Genomic DNA, 18723 nt, shown 5'->3' on the forward strand with positions numbered 1-18723 from the left:
CATATCTGTGTATAAATGTTTTAAAAACATTCCTTTATACCTTAACTAAAAAAAAATACTGATTATGGTTTATTCATAGTGGCTTTATATATTAAACCCCCAAACTCACTGCAATAGACTGACTAAAGTTGAGGTATTCCTTAAAAGCAACCCCCACATGTTGAGCACCTAGTGCTGCTGCCATATATGACCATTATTATATTAGGCCTGCGAGATTTTATTTTAACGGGATGGTGTTTTGTTTGCTGTAAACTGAATCATTCATATTTTATTTTCAATAATAGCTGCGAAGATCCAGCAGCTCAGGACTCTTATCCGTGAATGTATTTCTTGTTCAGATGTTTGTTTATTAATTATTATTATTGATAATTATTATTAGTGTTAATACAAAATGGAATAGCATCAGTCATTATGCATTATAGCAGCACTAAAAGCGAGACCAGGTGATAGAGATCAGAAGGGTTAGTTTGGGAATTATTCCGGTGGGGCACTGTAGCTCATTATTTGCTAATAGCTCTATTTCCCATGCTATATGTTTTATCTCCGAAGTTTTCTATTGATTCATCTAAGTGTTTCAGTGTCTCTCATTGGCTTCTCACAGCTAGAAACACCGCGTGTGCTCAGCACAGTACAAAGTATAGCGCCACTTATAAAGATTTATTCACGTGTAACCCTCTGACAGCCTGTTTATCATAAAATTCCTCCGAGATTCTTCCCTCCACTCATTGAAGAGCAGAGAGAGAGACAGTCGCCCAACATCAGATAATACTTATAATGACATACAAATAATACCACTGCTTCAGTGCATAGCCATGCATCTAATATACTCTATACACTAGCTTCATACAAAAAATAGTGACATCAAATTATACTAAAATAATTTATATATATATATATATATATATGTATATATATATATATATATATACACACACACACACACACACACACAAATAATATATATATATAAACAAATAATACTTGTGCACTGAATTCATTTTCTAGCCATTTCCGGCAAATCCACAGACTGATTAATTTCACAGTACTTCCTAGCAATAAGATAAATAATACTAATAATAATAAACATACATTTGGTATTATTAATAATATTATTGTTATTATTATTATTATTATTATTATTATTATATGTAGCGCCATAGTCTTCTGTGGCGTTCTCTGTACAGAATGACAAACTTGGATGCGTAACATCGTAAATGTAAAATAAGTATAAAGCAAATGTAGAGAATGATAATAAAAATAATAAAAAAAATGTGTAAAGCAATAACGCTAGATTTGCATGTCATCAACTAAACGATATATATATATATATATATATATATATATATATATATATATATATATATATATATATATATATATATATATATATATATATATATATATATATTCATAAATTGATTACTATATTAAGTTAATCTTCCATTTCACGGTTGGAAAGGTCATGTATCTGCAGAATGTAGTAAAGCATAGCTTGTGCCTATTCGTCATTGCTCTGCATTGTGCAATATAGCAGGATTCATCCAGGACTGCGGTTGCTGTTTAACTCAAACGCCCTTGAAATGCCAGAGGCTTTATGGATTGCCAGAACTGAGAGAAGCACGGAAGGCACAGTGTGTCACAGTGTATCATAAAGTCACAGTGTCCAGGAATACAAACACCTGCACTCACTCAGTGTGCACTATACAGTGTCCTGGAATAAAACACCTGCACTCAGTATGCATTACACAGTTCCCAGGAATAAAACACCTGCACTCACTTCAGTGTGCACTATACTGTGTCTTGGAATACAGACACCTGCACTCGCTCAGTGTGCACTACAGAATACTGTGTATTGGAATACAGGCACTTGCACTCGCTCAGTGTGCACTACAGAATACTGTGTCTTGGAATACAGACACCTGCACTCGCTCAGTGTGCACTACAGAATACTGTGTCTTGGAATACAGACACCTGCACTTACGGGACGTTCTACCTTACTAGTCCTGATATACTCACCCCTGTTGTCATTTATTAAAGACACATTTTGTAAAATCAGGGAGTTCTCATGAACTGATATTTGTAAGAAAGTACAATATTAGGTTCTTTTAAAAACAATTATCAAACATATATCTTTAAAATATTGCTGTTATTATATTATCAGTAGTAGTATTGTAGTGTTTGTAAATATCATGACAATGGCTATGCTGATATAATATTACACATTGATACTGTGTCATGGCAGATGTTGTGCAGCCTTACATCTTGTCTATATGGCACACCTGCTGTTGCTTCTTCCTTCTCTGTAGGTTATATCAGTGCCACACGAGGTGACAAGTATAACATATGTTAGTGGATTTTACTAGCCCAGGTCTGCCCTGTAGTAGGAGCCATGTGTTTCTGGGCAGCAGAGCGGTGTAATGAGCCTTGTAACAGGGACAGCAGGGCTGCTGCTGCTGCTGGGTCAGTGGAGTCACCCTATGCCTGGTTAGCTATATACAGTATTATTGTAAGTACTGACTGCCTGGCACATTGAGCTGAAGGGACTTGTGTAAATGCATGACGTCATCCTAGCCCACTATGCCAAGCCACAGCCTATATAATAATAAACATATCACACTCCGGTGTGCTGTGATTGCACAGGAGTGGGTCAGACATGTTGGCAGATGTAGTACCAATCGCTGTAGAATGGGGGTGAGGGACGGTGAGCTGGAACGTAAGGCTGTATTGGATTCAAGTATTCCATCAGATCCATATGTGAAGTGAATACAAAATCCTTCACTGACTGCAATACAAATCACTTGAGTAAGTCACTGATTGGTATCTCTTATCTTCAGGGTGAATCTCTTTATAAAGTGATCAGAATGTATGGATTGCCCATATCACAGTCATATTCCTGCCGTCCTTTCCCCCCACCATAGATAAGGAAAGTATGTGGATGGTTGTTGAGTTGAATGGGACCCGCATTATTTCAGGTTTTTAAAAACTGAAACGGCCTTATTTTTGTTTATTTTTCCTTACTAAATTAGGTTAACTTAACGGACAGAGGGAGTAAAAATGTTTTAACATAATCTTGTTAGCCAGGAGAAATTGACAGTAAAAAAAAGTGTGGAGATAATTCCTTTTAATGCAGAAGGTTAGATCTCTGACATGCAGCATTATTAAACTTTTTTCTGTAGTTTGTAGGCATCATTTTTCAGTGTTTTTTGCTGTTTTTTTATTCTACCTACATAAACATCAACAGACAGCCATATAATTAAACATATCCATGTTATTTATATGGTGAACTCCTAATATGTAATTGCACACCATTATTTAATTCTACACCATTAGAGGAGATTGAGAGCTGGAACCCACTAGATCGATTTTTTTTGGAGTGTTTAGGGAGCGCTTTAAATCGCTAGCGCTTTCGCTAAACACTCTGCCAATGTAAATAAATGCAACAAATTCCACAGTAGCGACTGCGATTAGCAAAATCGTAATTGCAGGACATTGCAGCATTTTGGTAGCGTTTGCGCTTCAATGTAATGAATTGAAGTGCTGGCAAATCGCTCATACATAGCGATTTGAGTGCGATTTTAAATGACTGCAAACTGTAAATAAAATTATGATACAATGAAAGGACCAATCAGAATTAAAATCGCAAATTGCTACACAATCACTGGCAAAAAGTTTACACTTTTTAAAATCGCTCCCAAAAGCTCCGGAAAACGCTCATGAAATCGCTTACAAAACGCTAATTAAAAACTCTAGCAATAGCGATTTGCGATTTGTAGTGGGTTCCAGGCCTGAGAAAGGAAATTAAATCAAGCTGTGAGCATACAATAATAATACATAATAATACAATATGCATCTTATGGCAGGAATATATAACTTGCAAAACAAAACAGAAGAAAAAATGTAAGCATTGTAATTGTTGATATTAGAAGGAAGTTACAATCTCTTATGGAAAATCTCTCTACCTTCCAGATATGTGACTATTTATTTGTAATATTGACACATTATTATTATTATGGACTTTATAGCTTTGACAGAGAGAATCTCAACTTAGAGGCTGCATAAATGATTTTAGTTTAACCCTCCTGGCGGTCTAATGATTGCCGCCAGGAGGCAGCGCAGCAGTTTTTTTTTTTTTTTTAAATCATGTAGCGAGCCCAAGGCTCGCTACATGATAGCCGCTGCTCAGCGGCATCCCCCGCCCGCTTCGATCGCCTTTGGCGATCTCTGATCAGGAAATCCCGTTCAAAGAACGGGATTTCCTGGAGGGCTTCCCCCGTCGCCATGGCGTTGGGGCGGGATGACGTCATTGGGAGTCCCGATCCACCCCTCATCGCTGCCTGGCCAATCAGTGTGGTCAATCAATCATGGGGTCTGGGGGGGGGGCGCAGCGCGACGGATAGCGGCGATCGAGTGCGGGGCGGCGTCAATCGGTGTGCTGACGCAGCTAGCAAAGTGCTAGCTGCGTGCAGCAAAAAAAAATTAAGCAAATCGGCCCAGCAAGGCCTGAGAAAACCTCCTGCGCGGCTTACCCCCGGCTTACGTTCGGGGTTACCGCCAGGAAGGTTAAGGCCTCTTTCACAGTTCGACGTTAAAGTCGCACGTTAAAAAATGTTTCAACGCAGACTAACGCACAGCAACACTAAGTCTGTGTGACATTCACAGTGCTCACATTGCGTTTGTGTGTAACGTGTAGCGTTATTAGAAAGTGCTGCATGCTGTGCGTTATACACGTTTTTAGCTGCGTTGGACTGTTTGCACATGCTCAGATGCTCAGTAATGACTTGGAAACATACTTTTCATTGCCTGTATGCTCTACTGCAGCCTTTCTCAACCTTTTTTGGCTTGAGGAACCCTTCGGAAAAATTTCGGAACCCAAGGAACCCCTGCAATATGTATATACTTATATATATGTATATACCCGCTAAATAAATACAGTGACAATTAGCCTTCAAATGGACAAATGGCAATGCAATCATGAGCCCCACATGACAAATATTATAGACATGAGCCCCCAGGTGTCAAATGCAGAGATCATGAGCCCTCATATGATAAATACAGCAATTATGGGCCCTAGCTTGACATTTGAAGAAACCATGAATCCCAACGTCACAAATGCATCTGCTCCCCCCTACAAACACTGCTCCCCTGTACAGTTTTGCCCCACAAACACTGCTCCCCTGTAAAGTTCTGCCCCACAAACACTGCTCCACTGTACAACTCTGCCCCACAAACATTGCTGTTGTAATTGAGCTTCCCAATATGCTGCTCCCCTTTATAACTCTGCCCCTAAACTCTTCTCCTCATGTCCCCACAAACCGCCCCTCCATTCCCCTGTTCCCTGCTCCCTGCTGATCTCTAGGTGTACTAAAAAATAAAACCGCCATAATTACCTATGTCTTGCTACGATCCTTTCTCTTCATACAAACGCGCCAAGCCGGAACTTTGCAAGTGGCTTCGGGAAATACAGTTTTAGCTGGTATCCCTCCGCCGCAAGCAGCGGAAGTATACCACAGACAGCGTATTGGGATTCTGTTGGCCTGCCTGTGCAATAGGGAAAGTGAGACTATTTTGTCCCACGTAAGTGTCACAAATTGACGCGGAACCCCTGAAGGGCTCTCGCGGAATCCTAGGGTTCCGCGGAACCCCGGTTGAGAATAGCTGCTCTACTGTATGCAACGATAACGGGGCATTAAGTTGTGGTACAACTTTTGTGGGGCATTGCGTTGTAATTTGCTTTGCGACTTTAATGTCTCATCAAAAAGCACCGTCCTACTGTCGAAAAGAGGTTAGGGCTCATTCACATCTGAGCGTTTTGCTGGCAATTTCGTCAAAACACTCAAGCGCTAGCGCTTTTTAAATACCCTATGGGCCAGTTCTCACTTGGGCAATTTGCATTAATCGCCGGCAATTAACGCAAATCACCAAACGCAAATTTGTATCCTGCACCCTTTTCAGGCTATTTCCCAGCGATCGCTTTTAGTGCTATCTAAGCGCTAATCGCGATTGCTAAAAAACCGCCACGTGTGAAATGCGATTTTTTTTTTGCCGTTAATCGCCAAAAATCATCAGAGCAAAACGCGTTTTGCAAGTGTGAATGGGCCTAAATCTTGTTGATGTGATAGTCTGGTGAGTATGTGTGTTCTCATTGCATATTTGGACGTAATGTGACTGTCCTTAGGGCTTTGCATTGGCACACAGAAAGAGCTTGTTCAAACTAAGGGTGTTATTACTCTTACTTCAACGAATGACAGGACATCGCCGATCATTAAAATCAAGCAATTTTTCACTACTGACCTTATCAGTCAATTGAACGATTGTTCCTGATATGATCAGACCTGACGGTCTTTCAAAATTAATGATCACTGTGGTTCGTCCATCTCAAACCGTTGTTTAATGAGTTTTCAATAAATGATGCTTACATGATATTGCGAAAGAGAACAATCATCAGTGAAAATGTGCAACACAACTTTGCCGTGGGTATGGACCTTAAAGATTCTGAGATGGGGCCACAGCTAACAAATATACATACCTGGGGCTTCCTTCACCCCCCCCCCCCCCCCCCTATGGCCTGATCGCTCCCTCGCCATTCTCTTATGACTCGCCATTAGCCTGTAATTGGTTTTGGGGAGTTCTCCATTCCAGGGCCAATTGCGCATGCGCGGCCAGGCTGCGTGCGCTCCCCAGTGCGTTCACGTCCCCGGGAGTGCTCTGCGCCTGTGCAGTACTATTGCGTAGGCACAGAATACTCCCGGCAGGAGGAGCGAGATGGGGGAGTGCACTGGACTGTGCATGCGCCAACTAGCCCCCAACTGGAGGATGTTCCGGGACCAGTTGTGAGCAAACCAGCAGTCAGAAGAGGACGGCGTGGGAATGGTCTAGCCGGAGGGGGCTGATGTTTGGCTGTATTCACAGTGACACATTGTGGTGTGTTATGTCAATATAATTGCATTGCTAAAGCAACGCCATTACTGTATATTGTAATGAAACATTCACATTGATGCCGCAGTGTGGCGTGATGGAATCCGTTGGCATTATTTGATGCATGCGGTGCAATTGCAACTGTTAACTGTTGCAATGAAGCATACTTTGTACCGTGTTTCCCCAAAAATAGGACACTGTCTTATATTCATTTTTGCTCCCAAAGATGTGCTAGGCCTTATTTTCAGAGGATGTCTTATTTTTCTAGGAAACACTGGTAGTTTTCTTATACAAAATGTATATACTGCATGCCATGCTGAAACACAAGCAGCATGCACAGAGCTTGTGGCTTGCAGATATTGGCACTCTCTTACAAGAAAATGATTCTGCTGATCATATGGGCAAGAGTCTATTTCTTGCAGGCAGAGAACTCTGTCAGGCTCCCCAGAGCTATGATAGGATAAGCTTTGTGTCCTGGGAAAAGGTGAAGAGGTGAAGTCCTGCTGATGCTTATCACGACAGATTAGGAGGGCTGGCTACAACAAAAACACAAATTGCGTGACACATATACAGGACTGTAGAACTCACATTATACTGCTGCTCTCCTGTATCCAGGCTTTGTATGGAGTGTGACTTGCTGGTGTCATGTGGGCTGCTGCTAGGGCTTACATTCGGGGGATGTCTTATATTTCAAGCATGCTAGGAATTCCTGCTAAGGCTTATTCTCAGGGGATGTCTTACTTTAGGGGAAACACGGTATGTACTGTATGTTTCATTGTATGTGTCGCACTGCACATCTAATATGCAATTATTATTATTATTATTTATTTATAAAGCTCCAACATATTCCGTGGCGCTGTACAATGCAATGTGACTTTCCCCCGTTACAATCCTGTTTACAGGATACACACTGCAATGTGTCAATGTGAATGTAGCCTTTATAGAATGTGACAGCAGAGAGTTCAAGCTGCCATAGAAACCACTGGTGTCAGTGGCTTATCTGAGAGTAACTATTTTCTATTAGGGCTGCCGCTAACGTTACATACACATGACATAGGAAATGTATGCAGCATTACACAGCAACATTCCAGGTCATTTTACAGGGAGAGTTTGAGATTATGTTTCTACTGGCAACTGATTATACCGAGTTGAGTTTTTACTGGCAAAATCCACCAGGACCGTGATCTGGAGGTCAGATAGAGAAGTGGTGACTCTGCACTACATAAGGCACCTCAGATTAGTTTTAGGGTAATTTTATACTGCAAAATACAATCACAAACACAATAAGATTTCTTTGCGATTTAACAATGCGATAAAACAAACTAAAGATAAACCATCACAATACTTGGGACCAGTTCACATGGACGTCTGGATGGCATTAAACGACAGCTGTGGCGCTCCTTGTTTAAATGCTGTCCATTCAACTGAATGGACAGCCGCCTACAGATTCGTTTACTGTCGTTCACGCAAACACAGTGCATGATCCTGTTATTTCCCATCATCTCGTTTAATCTTGGATGCTACCTGCAGCATGCAGGCTAACCGCATGCTTCTGTGTACCCCTGCACGGGTCAAAACACATTTGCCGGATGCTGCCTAAGGTTGCCAAATGCTTTTCTGCACGCTACCAGGAAAGCATTTGACTGACACGGCAAGCTGCTGCGGGCTGCTGGTTCAGACACCCAAATGGCCAAATATGTAAATACACCCACGACAAATGCGTCTAAACAAATGAAAAGAATGTACAGAAAGACCTTAAAGCAAGTTTGTGGTACTGAACTTAACAGGACAGCAGAAAAAACTGCATCAAAAGTTAATTTTTTTGATAATGCAATTTATTATGCAATTACTTATTTACTGACTTTTTTTTGCAATTTTTTTCCCTGCATGCTAGAAATGCAGAAGAAATGCTGCATGCAGGACATTAGCGACTGGGCAAAATATATTTGCAATCAGATTAGTATTAGTTTCCGCAATTTTCATTATTTTTAAGGTATCCTTGTGTTTTGCAGTTTGCAAGCAGTCAGAAAGGCCCAGTGCACACTGAGCGGATTTGGATGCAAAACCAGAGCGGTTTTCCAGGCGTTTTTGTTACAGAAGCTGTTCAGTAACAGCTTTTACTGTAACAATATGTGTAATCTGCTACACAAAAACGCACCCAAAACCGCTAGATATGTTTAGAAAACCTCTCTAAACATACCGAGAATCGCTCTGAAATCAGCTACCAAAACCGCTAGTGTATTGCGGATCTGCTAGCGGTTTTGGTGTGCACTGGGCCAAACAGACACTGCAAAATGCAGCAAATCATATACAGTATAACAGAACCCTAAAATGATGGTAGTAATCTGATAGTACTCCAAGATGCAGTGGTGTATCTATCACTACTCTATCACTACTGTGAGTGTTGTTTAGGTAAAGAATTGGTCATGTTTGTGGTGGATGTGGGAAGCGATCTAATTAGTCCAACCTCCATGTCATCCTGTAGAAATTAGTGTTTATTTGTCATATAATTAGCTTGTGTTTGAGCCAAGAAGACAATAACAAAATAAGCTAAATAAGGTTCCAAACAGGTTCTCCTGTTTTCCTTCTTTGCGGACAATTCTATTGCCTTTACTATTTAGGTAACTCACAAAAAAATAGAACTTGTTAAGACAAAACAGCTGTTTTATGTATGTAAAAAGGATGAGTTAACATAAATAAGTTATAGATGAAAATTGTGTTAAATATGAACACATTGCTCACGAGAAATGTTGCTCTGTAGAAATGTGTTCATTTACTGTGGCACAAACACAAATAATATTATTCCTGGTTCTTACATGTTAATAGTTGTATGCTGCTATTGCAACGTTTGGAAGTGTTTGGCTATTTGTTTTGTTATTATTATTATTATTATTATTATTTTAATCCATAAGTGACCATTGACCTAATTCGACTTTTGCCAACCTGTTGTGCATACCATATATATATATATATATATATATATATATATATATATATATATATATATATATATATATATATATATATCCGATATTGGACGTTGACCTAAATTAATTGAGTTATTTTAGACTTTATCTCTTGGTTGTTAGGTATTTCTTTCATGTTTTGGACATACATATTCATTCACAAGAAGAGAACCATTCAGCCCACTTTGGAAATACATTTAGACCTTTTGATGGATAATGTGTAGCGGGGATTGTTGTAATGTATCATTGGTTGGGAAAAATGTTTCAACATCATCTTGTTAGCCAAAAGAAAAAAGCTCATAGAAAAAAATGTAAAATGAATTCCTTTCAATGGCCAAGTAAGGGTAGTTTCACACTATGCACGTTGTGTTGCACATGTAGTGTTATACAAAGCAACGCTGAAAGGGTTTATTAGTGAGCTGAGAACGTCTCATTCCTACTTTGGAAACATGTTAGTTGTTAAGTAAACTTTGACTTTTTGACCAATAATGTGTACTAAAAATTGTTGTAATGTAATATTGGTAGGGGTTGTCGATCACCTAATAAAAGAATACTGTGGGATGTACTGATGAGAACTGATTAACAGTCCATTCGTAAAGCAAAACTTTCTGTACTAATTAAGTAGTGATATTTGCTTGTTTTGGACTTGCACCCCTGATGGGGCTGAATTAAGACTTGCCATACACATATTGATTTTGATTGCCTCTATCAATGCCAATCTATGTTCAGGAAGCTCATTAACCCTCCTGGCGGTTTATTTTTTCTGCAAAAATTGCAGAAATCCAATTTTTTTTAATTTTTTTTTATGTTTCATGTAAAGCTACCAGAGTGGTAGCTACATGAAACTCCACTAGAGGGCGCATGTGTCCCTCTAGTTTGATCGTCGCCGGCATCAATAGCAAACAGGGGAACGCGTATATAACGCGCTCCCCTGTTTGGCTTCTCCTGTCGCCATGGCGACGATCGGAATGACGACATGGACGTCAGCCGACGTCCTGTCGTCAGACGCCTCCGATCCAGCCCATAGCGCTGCCCGGAACCCACAGAGCGGCGGCAATCAAGCTGTACGCGCGGCTAGCAAAGTGCTAGCTGCGCGTACAGCACTTTAAATGGTGCAAATCGCCCCACCAGGGGCTGAGATCTCCTGCGCGGCATAGCCCGAGCTCAGCTCGGGCTTACTGCCAGGAGGGTTAAGGGCTGGTGCACACCAAGAGCGCTTCTGATGTCTTTTTAGATCGCCAGCACTTTGAAAAGCACTTGGCTACTGAAACCCTATGAGGGAGTTCCCACAGCAGTGTTGTGATTTTTCTAAAATCACAAATGCGTTGCATGTAGCATGTTTTGGAGCGATTCAGCTTGAATAAATTAGCAAAAACGCTCATTCATTCAAAAATCGCTCTGAAAATTGTTTCTCAAAATTGCTATTGCACATTGCTAAGTGCTAGCAATAGTGATTTTGGTGTGCACTAGCCCTAACTGAAAGTGTTGGATGCATGTTGTAAAATATCCATTGAGTGGGAGGGAGAAGGAGCTTGAGGGATTACCAGTTGAACAGCATTGTACTGCATTGTATTGCAAGGCTAGCAGTTCAATTGGTTCTTGATCAGACGTCTACTGAAATCTAATCAAAAGTGATAATATCAATCAATCAATCACCAATACCTGATTAATTATTAGTTGGCAAATGATCAATCGCTTGCTAGATGAGGCCATAATCAATCTGTGTATGGCTAACCTGACCTCTCAGAAAGCATAGGAGATGACTGCTATGTAATGACTTGTCTGACCTGTAGCTCTCTCTCATGCAGAGGTACTCGATGAATTGCCGGAGAGCAGAGAGTGTGTGAACTGTGGCTCAGTGCAGACCCCCCTTTGGAGACGAGATGGTACTGGCCACCACCTCTGCAATGCATGTGGCCTGTACAGCAAGATGAATGGCTTGAGCCGACCGCTCATCAAACCACAGAAGAGAGTGGTGAGTGAAAAGGGGAAAGGGGGTTGCTATGCATGCAAATTCTTGACTATGTATTTCTGATACATGTTATATTCCACAAGCTCTGCGTCTGTGGCATGTTAGATGTCACGTCCAGGGATGTAACTAGAGGGGACCAGTCCCTGCGACTGCAGGGGCCCAGAGCTGTAATGGGACCCCCACTACTGATAAATGGGTCCATCCTTCAGATCAGGTGTTTTTGTGGCTACACTTGTCATGATGGCAACACTTGTTTTATGACCCTTGCAAGATGGTCCCCAGCAGAGTCGGGACAAGGTCCTCCAGCACCCAAGGCTGAGACACTAAAGTGTGTCCCTCCATCCCTCCCACCCCAGCCGTCACACAATGATAGCTATTAGAGTAAGAGGCACCCCAGAGCCCCCAACACCTTAATCTCTAGTTATCTGGCTTGCAGTCACTGCCATGTATCCCCTTTTCTTATTTCTCTCTGCTCCAACCACAATAGAGGAATGATAGCTGAGTGAGTTGTGCACCCCCTCCTACACTGCGCCCTGAGACTGGAGCCTCTCTCGCCTCTGTCTCAGCCCGGACCTGGTCCCCAGGCTGTGAGGGTCACAAGGGGTATGCAAGTGAAAGGGTGTGAACATTGGGGGGGGGGGATCAAAATTTTGCTGGGGGGGGGGGCATGATTCATAGTTATGTCCTTTTGATATATCACTCAAAATAAACCAAATTCTTGCCTGAATACAGCATTTATGGGTGGCACGGTGGTGTAGTGAATCTCACCCTGCAGCGTTGGGTCCCCAGTTCGAATCCCAGCCCTGATATTATCTGCATGGAGTTTGTATGTTCTCTTTGTGTCTACGTGGTTTTCTTCCAAGCTCTCTGGTTTCCTCCCACATCCCCAAAACATACAGATAAGTTAATTGGCTCCCCCCTAAAATTGACCCTAATATGACTGAGGTAGTGATTAGATTGTGAGCCACTTTGAGTGACAGTCAGTGACAAGAAAATATATAAAAATAGTATGCATATGCACATGCAAATTCGCATTAAAAAGCGCACACAAATTTACATGGGAATTGCACGCTTCTAGTGGAAACATACCATCATGGTTGGATTGAGATGTAATATCTGCAGGGTTATCCCACTGTCCTCTGACTACCTGCTTGGAGTAAAAAATGTGGTCACTAAAGACCACCTTTACCAAGGCAATCTGTGCTATTTAGAGCTGGTCTCAGGACATTCCTGTGTCTGCCCTTCCCTCCTCCCTGTGAATGGACAGGTATAATCTATCGATCCACATATGTTTATAAAATGATCTTTCATGTGTTATGGCTGCTGTATTGCACCTCCAGTTGTTAGCTGAAGCCTGTGGGTAGCTCCAGGACAACAGTACTGGTCATGGCTAGAATGTGTGTTACACCCTCTTCCATTTTTCATTGTCAAGAGGCTTTCAATGTATCCAGTGTGAATTGCTCATCTATTCATTGTATTCAGATCAGGTCACTGTGCTTCACTGTGTACAGAGGGTCACCTTTATTTTACACAATGATAGATTTCTTACTCCTGATTTAGGCTTGCCAGAGTTTTCTGTAGATATATTATACCTCCATGTGTTTGTGTTTCTCTTCTATGTATATATGTGTATAAATGTCTGATAAGGTGCCACGGACAAGCACATCTATACGTAATCAAATAATTATCCACTTCACCTTTTAAGAGTCCCCCCCCCCCTTAGGCTCTGTTCCCACTAGAGCAGAGAACTGTCTTTTTTGTCCATTCTCTGCTCATTGCTCAGCGGAGATCTTGGCCAAGAACAGTCTAGCATATGCACAGGGCTTTAGGCAGGTTCAATAATTATTCACTTAAAGCGATATTCCATTTTGGTGATAAAAATTCTGTCCCTTCAGTTTCGATCTATAAATCATAAGGTATATGCAAACAGCATTTCAGATTTGTAGCCTTAGTTGTATGTGTAGTGTATGGATGACTACATGTATAGCTCAGCCTTCTTGCAAGCACAGTGAGTATTGGATATGTCATTTTTATGATCAGTGCAGCTGATTACTCCCGCCAAGCTGCAATGCTTCTTGCTTTGTGTACAATAATTAACCATACAGGAGAATTGTGAGGTAGTTACTGGGCAGTCAGTACTTTATAGAGAGCACTATACCTGTGCTCAGTTCATGCTTGGAAAAATTGCTATTAGGGCTCGTTCACACCTTTCTTTCAAGCGCAGGCGTTTTTTAAAATCGCCCACATAACACTTGTGCAATGAATCTGTATTAGAAGGTTCATATCAGCGCGGTTCAACTAAATTAAGAATAAGCGGCGTCTCTTCCTTGGAACTAACATCCCACCATGGAGAGGAGGCAAACCTATACAGTAAGCTTATATCAAATAGATTGTTCAATGGTCACACAGCCTCACAGAGTATACCAAGTTGCCATTTATTATACCAAAATTTCTTTAAAGGGACTCCGAGCACAAAAAAAAAAAGAAAGTTGTACTCACCATGGGCTTTCTCCAGCCCAGTGCTGGTCGGGAGGTCCCACGCCGGCGTCCTGGCTCCTCTCCTTCTCCCCGCTCCGGAATGGCTGGCAGGCCGCAGCCCGGGCGACACTCTCCCGAGTGTCGGGCTTCTTCTTCCGCATATGACGCGGATTACGTCACACGCCGGCCGCCTCGCGTCATCATGGCGGCCGGCGTGAAAGTACTGCGCATGCGCGCTTTGTTCGCGCATGCGCAGTACTTTCACGCCGGCCGCCATGATGACGCGAGGCGGCCGGCGTGTGACGTAATCCGCGTCATATGCGGAAGAAGAAGCCCGACACTCGGGAGAGTGTCGCCCGGGCTGCGGCCTGCCAGCCATTCCGGAGCGGGGAGAAGGAGAGGAGCCAGGACGCCGGCGTGGGACCTCCCGACCAGCACTGGGCTGGAGAAAGCCCATGGTGAGTACAACTTTCTTTTTTTTTTTGTGCTCGGAGTCCCTTTAAGAGACACCAGGCCTCACATAGATATAAATACCACATAGTAATTCATCACAGTAGAAAAAACACACATTTAAAAACAATGATCGGATTGCATATTGACGCAGACTGCGTTATCAAACTATATCATACCATAGGGATTTGATTCAGTGGATGTAGAGGCAGACTATATCTGGCCAGATAATAGAAAGCTGCCACACTCAACTTTAGTCCGCGCACTCACTCAACACACATACATGTGCCATGTGTCTGATGGTGGGGGGCCCCCTTTAAGAAATCAATGTCTCCAGCAGTTTCAGTCCGCAAAAATGACATAAGGACTTGCAATGTCTGCCGTTAGTTATGCAACATGAGGGATTAGCTCTCACCAAGATTTGCTCACATAGGCATCCAGTCACTGGAACTCCGCTGCCACCTGCAATGTGGTCCAGGCCGCTTGGAGGACTAAGAAACGTTGTGCAGCCGGCTCCAACTGTCCGTTCACTCCGCCGCGGAGGACGCCAAGCCGGAGTTCCGTGACTCACGTGTGCTAGTGGGTGCTGCAGGACACGCAGCTGCGTCAGCTCCGCCCACCGACGCGTTTCACGTCCGCATTGGACGTTTCATCAGGGTGTGGTCTTACAACATAGACGTCATCTCTTATATGGAACTGAGACTCCGCCTTCAGCATCACATTGCCATGACAGCCATTCAGATTTTAAACACGGCATGGTGCATGCAACGCGGACTATTTTAGTTACATTTCGCATTATGGCAGTGTGAACGTGGGTTGAGGGTAAGCACTACCCGTCCATTAACGCCCATATCGGCATCATTCAGGACCATCCATCATCTCATTTGACTCACACTGATTACAGTCCAACAGTACTGTTCATGATCACATACATAAGTAGAAGTTCATTTCCATGATGTTTCCATTTGATCACCATTATTCCCTATCCCATCAAAGCGGGCAGTTTTATTTCATCATATATACAAGGCACCAGTCCCAGCAGACTTCCTCTTATCATTTTACATATATATCCATGCATATTCGTATACATAGACACAGGGGTATCGACAGCAGGCACATAATGTCTCTGATGGCACCATAACCACTCACTGCGGATCCATTTAGACGCCATGCTTTACCCATCCATATGGATCACTCAAAATAGGGGAAGAAATATGTTTATTATGAAAGGACAATTCCTTCCACAAAATACGTAAAAACATATAGGTTCTACACTGCATGGAGTACTATATCATAGGTGGAAAGGTTTTAGTAGGTCAATACCTCTACTCATCAGTTATATTTGTTGGCTCTCAAGAAGGGGGAAAGATCCAGTTCAGCATTTAGCCCACTGGGCACCACAGTATCAAGTTTGAAGATCCACATTGCCTCCTTGCAATAGAGTATTTCGTCAAAGTCACCCCGTCTGTTAGATATTTTTAGTTTGTAGATCCCCTTTACCGTGGTGCCACTTAGACTATTTTGATGGTGCTCCTTATAATGATCATAGATAACCCCAATTGATTTACCTTTGGTTATCTTTGCAAAATGTTCGAGCACCCGCTCCTTTAGGGCCCTTTTGGTCTTACCAATGTATTTGAGCCCGCAGGGACATTGTATCATGTATACCACCTTTGTGGTGTCACAATTGATAAAATAATTAATAGAGTACTTCTTGTCACCATTGCTAGTCTCAAACACATTGGCTCGATCCACATGTGGGCACAGTTTACACTTGGAGCATTTAAACATCCCCATTGGTTTCCTACTATCAAGCCATGTTGAGGGACCTTTCATTAGTTCACTATGTACTAGTCTGTCCTTTAGGTTAGGTGCTCGTCTAGCTGTTAATAATGGTCTGGTTTCAACTATTTTGGCCACCTCTTTGTCTGAGGTGAGTATTGGCCAAAATTTATTCAATAATTCACGTAGATTATTCCAGTGGGCTCCAAAGGCGGTCACAAGGCGCATATGTCCCCCCTCCTTACCCTTAGGCGGCATCCCTCCTGGCATTAGCAACTGTTTTCTGTCCAGTTCCCACGCTCGCCGCAGGGCATTTCGAAGCAGTGAATGCGCATAACCGCGTTCGCGGAAGCGTTGGTACATACTGCGTGCTTCCTTTCTGAAGTCCTCGTCTCTACAACAATTCCTCCGAAGACGGAGGAACTGCCCATATGGGATTCCTTTCTTCAGAGACGACGGATGGTGGCTGGTTGCGTGTAGGACAGTGTTGCCGGCCGTGGGTTTGCGAAATGTCGTTGTGACAATTGTCTCGCCCTCAATTTTCAGCAAGAGATCCAAAAAGGAAATCTCTATGCCGGATGAAAAGGTCAGACGAATGTTTTTAGTATTATTATAAATACAACAAAAAGTGCGCTCACTCACTCCTGGTAACCCAGATACAAAATATGTGCAAATTTACAAAAAATGTAAATCACTCAGTTCATCATGTCACATGTCCATGGATCCCAGAATCAGTCACCAAGCATATAGTGTGTAATCCAAAGTCTGTACAGGTAATCCTGCGCTCACATGTATCTCCTCCACTCCGTGATAGTATTATACATAGAAAAAAGAGAAAACACAGAACATAGCATAATACTGTTTAAATGACCTATATCCTTTATACAGTCCCCAATGCCTTGCATGCACACATAAATCCACCAACGGTCAGTTGTCATACGCCCTCACCGTGTGGTACCATTTACCGTGCCACACCCAGCAGAAAAAGCCCTGTGCAATAAGCACTCAATCAACCTTGGCAGAAAATGGTGAAAAGACAGGCACTTTCCGCAGTGATTACACCATAAACAGGGTTTAGCAGGTCCTCACCCTCTACCGTGGCCGCCCAGGCACAGACAGCAATAAAAGCACAGACCCACAGGTTCGAATCACCTCCTCCTGTGTGTGAGTTCTTAACCACCACCACTAGCCTCTCACCTTTTCGGCTGCTGCCCAAATTATAAGACAGCAACCACACTTATGACTTTTATCCCCGGCACTCTCCTCAGCATTTCTTCAGCGGAATACTAATCTCCCAGCAAAAATGCTCATCCAACCTAATGACTGAAGGAGCTCAACATAGTGTAAAACTGTATTATTTATTAAAAGTTAAAAAGTAGTGCACTCACATCTCCCAGATAAAAACAGCGCATATCAACAAATGTAATCCAGCAAGCCGACTTGTCCAACGCCTCTAAGCTCCGCCCACTGGTCCGCTGAAGAAATGCTGAGGAGAGTGCCGGGGATAAAAGTCATAAGTGTGGTTGCTGTCTTATAATTTGGGCAGCAGCCGAAAAGGTGAGAGGCTAGTGGTGGTGGTTAAGAACTCACACACAGGAGGAGGTGATTCGAACCTGTGGGTCTGTGCTTTTATTGCTGTCTGTGCCTGGGCGGCCACGGTAGAGGGTGAGGACCTGCAAGACCCTGTTTATGGTGTAATCACTGCGGAAAGTGCCTGTCTTTTCACCATTTTCTGCCAAGGTTGATTGAGTGCTTATTGCACAGGGCTTTTTCTGCTGGGTGTGGCACGGTAAATGGTACCACACGGTGAGGGCGTATGACAACTGACCGTTGGTGGATTTATGTGTGCATGCAAGGCATTGGGGACTGTATAAAGGATATAGGTCATTTAAACAGTATTATGCTATGTTCTGTGTTTTCTCTTTTTTCTATGTATAATACTATCACGGAGTGGAGGAGATACATGTGAGCGCAGGATTACCTGTACAGTTTTTAGTATTATTGTTCAATTTGAACATAAATTGTGCCAGTTCAGCAGTAGTGCCCGTCCATACCACCATCACGTCGTCAATGAATCTTATCCAGAGGGCGACGTGTGCACCGAACTCAGGGCTGGGATATACCTGTTCCCGTTCCCAGAGTCCTAAATGTAAACAAGCA

General features: G+C 42.6%; 1 protein-coding gene across 4 annotated transcripts in view; it reads left to right on the forward strand.

Annotated features, from left to right (window-relative positions):
- Positions 1–18723, forward strand: part of GATA6 (GATA binding protein 6) — a 46983-nt gene that overhangs the window by 9560 nt on the left and 18700 nt on the right. For all 4 annotated transcript variants that reach the window (XM_068237249.1, XM_068237247.1, XM_068237246.1 and 1 more), the window contains exon 3: positions 11690–11856. In XM_068237249.1, the coding sequence (XP_068093350.1) occupies positions 11690–11856 (167 nt within the window). The remainder of the gene's footprint in view (positions 1–11689; positions 11857–18723) is intronic.

Source organism: Hyperolius riggenbachi, chromosome 5 (assembly GCF_040937935.1).
Source record: "Hyperolius riggenbachi isolate aHypRig1 chromosome 5, aHypRig1.pri, whole genome shotgun sequence".
In the NCBI taxonomy this organism is placed as follows: domain Eukaryota; kingdom Metazoa; phylum Chordata; class Amphibia; order Anura; family Hyperoliidae; genus Hyperolius; species Hyperolius riggenbachi.